The 8,120-nt window shown below is 43.9% G+C and overlaps 1 protein-coding gene across 1 annotated transcript in view; it reads left to right on the top strand.

The window, feature by feature from the left end:
* The first annotated feature begins 1,561 nt into the window (after positions 1-1,561).
* The window catches only part of PRTG (protogenin), a 119,433-nt gene continuing 112,874 nt past the window's right edge, over positions 1,562-8,120 (top strand). The window contains exons 1-2 of the mRNA XM_004421607.3: positions 1,562-2,047; positions 4,231-4,533. Coding sequence (XP_004421664.1) covers positions 1,954-2,047; positions 4,231-4,533 — 397 coding nt within the window. The 5' untranslated portion in view covers positions 1,562-1,953. The remainder of the gene's footprint in view (positions 2,048-4,230; positions 4,534-8,120) is intronic.

The raw sequence follows: 8,120 nt of genomic DNA, 5'->3' as shown, positions 1-8,120 counted from the left end.
TACACCTGAAATTTATACAATGTTATAAACCAATGTTATTGCAATAAATAAAAAATTAAAAATAAAATAAAATAAAAAAATAAACAGTTTCCCTTTCCATGAACATTTATTCTGATGCTTAGAAAAAGTTCAAATTCATCTAAATTGTAAGTAGGGTTTTGGAGGCAATATAGTCAAGGGTATTACTGTTTTACATGCAGTTAAGTTGAAATTGTTAGGCTGATCCTTATTACAACCAGCTTCCGGGGAAGGTAGTGCTGTCCTCTCAGCAGATGTTCTAAAACAGTTTCCCCCCACCCACCTTTTTTTTCATAAGGAGGATTTCTGGAACATGCTGAAAGCAGTGTGTTGATGCCTTAGAGACTAAAATTAGATTTCTGTCAGCAACTTTCATTAAGGTTAGCTTTTAGCCTGTGCCCTCCTCATGTGCCTGTGGATTTAGTTCTGGATTAGCAAATGCTAATACACATATAAATACTCTCTATGACCCACACATGTTTAGCAATCTGATTATATATATATATATATTTTGAAAGCTGCCCTTGTGTTTTTTTTTCTTTTTTGCTGAGGAAGACCGGCCCTGAGCTAACATCTATTGTCTATTCTCCTCCTAATTTTTTTTTCCCTTTTTCTCCCCAAAGCCCCAGTAGATAGTTGTATGTGGTAGCTGCACATCCTGCTAGTTGCTGTATGTGGGACGTGGCCTCAGCATGGCCGGACAAGCAGTGCGTGGGTGCACGCCTGGGATCGGAACCGGGGGCCACCAGCAGCAGAGGACGAGCACTTAACAGCTAAGCCACCTGGCCAGCCCCGGTTATATTTTTTAACTGTACGTTTTAACTCCTCCTGCTATCCTTAATTTTAAGAGATGTGAACCAATTCACAACATTTGTGTCTTTCGTAGTCCGTTTAACTTCTAACCGGGTAGTCTGTCAAAGCCTTGTTCCCCAGAGCCAGCTCAGAGAATCTAGAAGTCTCCTGATCTCGCCTCAACTCTTACGATAGGGCCTTTTGTGTGCACAGTTCTCACGAATTAAAGAACTTAAGTAACTTGAGAAAGAGATAAAACGTCTTCTCAAAAGGTAATTGTTCATTTCAGGGCACACTTCGGAGATGTTTTTAAGCCAGCGCTGCATCTGATGGGAGCAGAGAGGATAAGAACAGTCCCCAAACGTGGGGGCTTAGCACCCAGAGATGCCTCTAGTTGAGCTGACAAATCTCTTAAGTGGGAAACAGTCAGTTTTCCCTCCACGGGGCCTCGGCGTGTGAGAGGAGGGGGATGGGCAGGGGGCATCAGGGGAGAAGTCTCCGGCCTTTCCACGTCTCTCAACACCATCCCTCCCCCACCCCGCCTCCTCCTTTGCCCGAATACTAAACAAGCCAGCGGGAGAGGGGCCCCGGGGCAGGCTGAGCCGGGAGCCTTGGCCTTTGCGGCTCTGCCCTCGACGGTGGTGGCGAAGCAGAGGGGGCGGAGACGCGGGCCGGAGACCCTCGGCCGGGGCTTGACCCCCAGGCGCATTGTCCGGCAGGGTCCGCCCCCTCTCCCCCGGGGCCGCGACCGACCTCCACGGGACCCCCTCCCAGCGTCTCCCTCCGCCGGCCGCGCCGACCTCGCGGTCCCCAGACCAGGGGCCAGATGTAGAAAGTAGTCCCCAGGCCGGCAGCGGAGGCGCTGTCCACTCCGCCGCCCCCGCCCCCTCCAGCAGCCGGCTCACTCCGCCCCCAGGCCGGACTCTCAGGCCGCCCCCGTCTCCTGCGAGCGGGTGTCCGTGCACCGGCCTCGCCGCGACCGCAGAGATCGGCCGCTGGCCGCGCCGCGCCGCGCCGCTGCCCGAGCGGGAAGCCCAGGCTGCGCGCGTCCAGCTGAGGCGCGGGGAGGGCCCGGAGGCGGGGGCCGGCAGGCGGACAGCGGCTGCGGGGCGGCCGGGGAGCATGCCCGCGCAGCCCCGCTGAATGGCGTCTTCTCTGCGACCCCTCGCCCGGCTGCGACCGCCAGGGATGCTGCTCCGCGCGCTCCTCCTCCTGCTGCTCCTCTGCTCCATTCCAGGTGGGCGCGCTTTCCTCTGTGCCTGTGGGGCGTGAGCAGGCCCGAGTGGGCTGGGGGAAGAGGAAACTGGGTGTGCGTGGGTGTTTGCGGGGGCCGGCGGGGTCTTCCGCGCGGCCGCTGACCACGGGTCCCTGCCCGCTCCCTGCACCCAGTCGGGAACCGCTGCGGGAGGCGCGAGCTGCCCGCGCGGGCTCTGCGTTGTCGCGGCCGGGGCTGTGGGCACCTCTCCCAGCGCGCGCCCCTCCCCGCTGCGCTCCCCCAGCAGCAAGCTGCGGGGCCGTGGCGCCCGCTGTCCACTCTCGCTCCTTTCTCCTGGGGCCATTGTCCCGCCTCCGGCCGCGTCCTCGCGTCCACTGCCAGACGGGGCTCCGCGCCGCCCGCCCGCCGGGGCCGTCGCGGTCGCACGTGGCTTTATTTATATTGTTTCTTAGTGGCAGCCTCGCCACGCAGGGGGCGCCGCGGGTCCGCGAGGCTTCCCTTGTTTGCATTGGGGGTTCCCCCCATGTTTTAGGGCCGGGGAGAGAATAAGTGAACTCATCGCCCAAGTCAGCTGCCCTAGTGCCCCCACTTTCCCGGATCCGGATCGTGCGAGGAGGAGACGGGAGGGGTAGAATTGGAAAGAGGGTTGGAAGTTGCGAGACCCATTTGTGCCCGAGAGGGGAGGGAGAAAGGTGCCCGAAGCTGAGAAGGAAGGTATCTAAATAGGATTTATTTCTCGCAGCCAGGTATTTGGGGGCAGGGCCTGAGGTGTGCACGAATCTGAAGATTCCTCCAAACTCCGGGTTAGCCTTGCGCAAATTTAGATGAACCAGGTTCTCTTTGCGTCGGTGTTTATCCTCAAAATAAAAAGTGTAAAGTGGATGTGTGGATGTGTATGGGGGGAGAGGTGTCGAGGAGAATGGGTTATTTTATTTATTTACAAGGTACAAACCCCGGGCTTTCGTTTTCCTAGAGGAGTTAGTTTTCTGTTAGCATGAGAAAAGGATCAAAGTCAGATGTGACTCGGAAACACAATGGGCGCCTTCCGGAGTGGTCCTCGCTGCGAGGCTGTTAGGGTCGCTCGCGTCGCCCTGGGCGTACATTAGAAGTCGGCAGCCCTGGCGTGGGAGCTTGACTAGTGTGTGAGGTTTCCGAGACCCTGCCTTGATGAGAAACAAGTCCATCGAGGGGATTTGTAATCATGGATTCAAAACAATCAGAAGGAAGATGAAACCTTCCCCCCAAACCCCTGACACTCTACTCGGCCCCAATCAATACCCAGGACTTTAACTGGCCTTTGCACTAAAAGCAGGAGGTGACAGGGTATTAGGTGGTCATTGGATGCTTTATCCTGGCGGGGGACCCGGGATGATGTGTATGCTTAGGATAAAGCCTTTCCTCTGCTCTGATAAAAATGTGTATTGGTTGATTAAGCAATCTCCTATCCCTATTAGACAGTAAGGACCAATTAGTCACGCATTTTTTTTTTCAACAGTGGGTAGTTGCAAAAAAATGAAATAAAAGTTTTCTAATCCGATCACCCACTGAGTACAAGCAGCAAGAGTTACCTACTTTTCAGTCAATTGTTTGTCCTTTAAATACCTACCTTACTTTGCAGAAATTAAGTAAATGGGTCTCTTTCCAGAAGAGGAGAAAGAGTCCTTGTTGTAAAAGGGCAGATATAAAAATGCAAACTCGTAATTTGTCACAGAAGATAAACGCACTTCCCAAAGGAGTAGGTGCCAAGGGTTCCAAAAACACTTCAAGGGACGAGGAAATAAACTTGCTTGTTCACAGAGTTGGAGTTTTGCTAATGATTTCTTGTAAAATTAGACTTTTACGACTTACTCTGTTCAAGATCTTTTTGACAAGCTTGTAAAAGTAGACAGGTTGTGCTCATGAGTTTTCCTGATGATTTTGAAACTCTAGCAAGGAACTTAAGAACAGAATTCTTACAAGGCATAGAAGTTATTGAAGTCTTCTCTATGCTTTTAGTGTAGATGTTGTAAAAGATGATTTCTCTAATTTGTTGAAACGGTTTGCTGAAACTTAGATTGTTCTATTCAGGTGTCTTAAGTTAACTAATATGGTTTGTTAAACTTTGTCTTATTACACGTGTACCTGAATATGTTTTACAATTGTGTGTTAAGAAATAATTTTATACATATAATTCTGGATATGCCTTTCCCCGTTTTTCCTTATAGGAGTGTGGTGCTTCAGTGAACTGTTTTTTATAAAAGAGCCACAGGATGTAACTGTCACAAGAAAGGACCCAGTTGTTTTAGAATGCCAAGCTCATGGAGAAGTTCCTATTAAGGTCACATGGTTGAAAAATGGAGCAAAAGTGTCTGAAAATAAGCGGATCCAGGTTCTGTCTAATGGCTCTTTATACATCAGTGAGGTGGAAGGCAAGCGAGGAGAGCCATCTGATGAAGGATTTTATCAGTGCTTGGCAGTGAACAAATATGGAGCCATTCTTAGTCAAAAAGCTCATCTTACCTTATCAAGTAAGTGTTTAAGTTATTGATTGTTGACGTTTTTCATTGTCACATTTTGATGAGTTCTTGATTCATTAATATGCTGACCTTAAAAATCACACATACGTTAAGAATTGTCCTGGAGAGAATAGTTGATGCTACCTAAGGCATGCAGAGAAATCTGAGGAAAAGAAAATTTCGAATGAGTGATTGAAAACAAAAGTCAAGTTAGGTTTAGAACACCAAAACCTGTAGAGGTGGCTTTATATAAATTTAAGTGTTTCACACTATGAAGAGTTGCATGTAGAGGTTTGGCCAACACAGCAAAAGTTGTTCTAAAATCTCCTCTTTTGGAAATTAGTAATGAAATTTAAGCAAATCTTTCTGCTTTGTAGTGGCCCTTCAGTGCTAAATCTTTCTTATAGCCCATCCTTCCATGTCTCTGACTGCTTTAAGATCACCCATGTTGCTTTTTAATTGTAAGAGAGGGCATTGGTCAGTAACTCTCAAGCCTTTGAAGTATTCCTAGTCTTTTCCTGCTGGGACAGCAAGAGATTAAGGCCATTTCCATATTATGACTAATGGATTTAAACCAGATCTGCCCACTTTTTTCTAGTTGTCATAAAGTTTGCTGTCTAATGATTTCCTTTGTATTAACAGCCCCATCAGATCAACCATTTGTCCAGGTGATCCATTGCTTAGTGGTTGACCTGATAACTGTTGAGTGTAAAAATGGGCCTAGGAAAGAGAGGGAACTCCTCCTTGTTGCCACTGAGTCTTTCCACCTCTTCAGGCAATCAAACATGCAGCACTCAGGATTACAATAGACTTTTAAACCTAAAAAAAAAACCCAACACAACTGTATCTTAAAAATAGTTTTACAGGCCTCCTAGCTACATGCTTTTGCTTATCCACTAAAGATTGATTTTGCAGCATGCCTACAAATTGATCCTTTATGAAATGAAAAATAGGAAGAGGGAGCTTTTGAGATGAAGTCATAATCTTTAGGAAACAGTTTCTTTAAGGTTTACACAGTTGGAATTTCGGAAGCTATTGGCAGGGGTTTCCTAGGTGACTTTAACTATTGTAACAGTTCATGGCCGTATTCATGCCACCTTCATATTAGTAATTTATTTTATTTGTAAAATTATGACTAATTGTAGAAAATAAATTGCAGGCAAAGATATTTTTATATTGAAATTTGTCAGAAAAGTAGAGAAGTTTCCGATTCTAGCCCCCCTGATGAATAATAGCATAAACCTGAAAGAATTCCTGATAAACTTTTTTTTGCTGTGGTCATTGTCTAATGATCTTTTTTTGTTGTTATTGTTGAGTAATGGTTTTCCTGTACAGTACTGTTTTCAGGATAGTGTACTTTTTTATGCTTATGTTCTGTTCATTTAATTTTTGTCTAAAGTAAAATTATTCTATAGATTTTTCATTTTTCCACCTCTTCGGGTTTATGGAATCTTGTGTTGTTATATCCAGGAACTATAACTTGTATGACTTTGTTGGAGAGGTGAGAGATAGGATGGAAAGGTGGAGAGGGATGGATAGGCTTTAAAAAGATAAAGCATTTGTCATAACCACACGTTATTTCCAGGACCTCCTTGGAAGCCTGTCCGAATTCTGGGGCACCCAGAAATACTTTGAAAACACACAGAGCTTTCAAACTTCATGAAGAAAGTCTGAACAGTGTAATGGATGTTAGTATTGGCTCTTTTAGTATCTTTAAAAATTATTAATAAAAATATTTAGATGTGAATTATTTTGAAGGCTATTGTGGTCAAGTAGTTTTTATGTAAGTATCAAAAACTATGTAGAACATTGTGTTGCTATTCTCAATATCAACTATAATCAGTTTTCATATGCACACATTTTATTTAATTCTGAGGAGGTATTTTGCTAGGAAATTGCTTTCAGTATTATGGATTTAAAATAAATACGTAGTGGGTTTAGATTTTTCTTTAGAAATATGAGCTTTCATAGAGATTCTGAATTCACAAAGTTAGTTATGATATCTAAGAAGCAATGTCCAATGATGTAGGGTCAAATGACTTTACGTGTGTTCAGGGTAAAGATGTTATACATATTAAACAGGAAGAGAATAGGCATTAAGTGGACATTCTGGTTTTTTGTTTTTTTTTTTAAAGCTGATTCTCTCCTGGTTGTTGATAGCAGCAGGGTGCAAGTATGTTCTTTTTATTTTCTGGTCAAAGATTTTTGTCAGCAAGCATAGCTTTTGCTTCAGAAGTGTAATACTATGGCCCCTAGAAATCTAAAACTTTAATCTGTGCAAGTTTTAGATTTTTAACACACAGGCAATCAAGTCTTGGTTTCTAAATTTAGGAACTAGAAGCTGAAAGTTGCACTCTAGGCAAGAATTCCATTATTCATGTGTAAATTAGGAATTCACAGGGTTAAAAGGTTAGAAACTGGCCAGGATGAGGTTTACCCTTGTGATAAAGAGCAGATGACCCTCATTCATTGGCCAAAGCTTTCATGTAGCTCTTCTGCAAAGTTAGTTATTGCCATGAATTGTTCTTGAGGAATGCAGAAATTCAAATGTGAACAGGCCTTTCCTTAAGTGTCACTATGGAGCCTTATCTCCCAAGCACATCAGAGCAGGGCTGTGGGGACAAGGTTCCTCCCCAAAGGCCTGGAGGCTTTGCTTTCCTGTTGTTCATCCAAGCACAAAAGAATTTGTCTGACTTAGTTTTTCTAAGGCATCCCATTTTTAAAGGAAAGTATAGGGTTAAAGTAATATTTAGTTTTTTTAAAAAGGTAATCCTTTTTATTGATAGGCATTTTAGCCATTTTACATTTTCATGTAATTAGAATAGAAAGGGGAGTGATGTGGGAGGCCCTTTTTCTGGTTGTATACAGTTGTAAGAACAGAAGATTAAACCGTTTCCTATAATTTGAGTATTTTTAACTTTTGGCAAATTGAATTTTCACTTTCATGGCTGCTAAGTCTTCACTATATAAATAATTTAATTTAAATATTTTAGGAGTAAGAAATAATCCATGGACATCTTGACATTTGTTGCATTCTTAATGTTGAAATAAGTAAGATAAATTTCATAGGAAAGCATTCGTGTGGTAAAACGGTCTCATATTTCAACACGTTTAAATTAAGATAAGAGATATTGAGAGAAGTAAAAGAGGAGGCGGGGTTGTGTTCTGTGATGTGTAAAAGACTGGCTGTAAGCTAGTGATTGAACAGGAAGCTAGTTGTTTATTTCCTTTCCATAAAAGGTGGAAATTGAAGTCTTAGGATAGAGGGAAAGAGAACATAAAGCTGGCTTATATTTCTTAGGTTTTTCAGGACTGTTCACTAGGGTGAAAAATAATTTTTTAAGTAAGCATTTGTAGCTGGAAGACCATAGGAACTGTTGTAACTATCATGGATTTTTTTTCCAAAATTTTCGGATTAGTTTTGACTTCCATAAAGTTGTTCAGGTGGTCCATTTCTATAACTTTATGCGGCAATAGTTTCCTTTAAAAGGGTGTAGGTTGTTTTCCATGAATAAAATGTTTATCACTTCAGTTTAAATTGAGATGAAACTTGAGGTTTCTTTGTGAGATTAATGAAAAACTGTTCTCTGAGTGTGGTT

Source organism: Ceratotherium simum, chromosome 3, assembly GCF_057802395.1.
Source record: "Ceratotherium simum simum isolate JZ-2026a chromosome 3, ASM5780239v1, whole genome shotgun sequence".
Lineage (NCBI taxonomy): Eukaryota > Metazoa > Chordata > Mammalia > Perissodactyla > Rhinocerotidae > Ceratotherium > Ceratotherium simum.
Note: the sequence above shows the minus strand (reverse complement) of the source record. Positions and strands in the feature narration are given on the sequence as shown.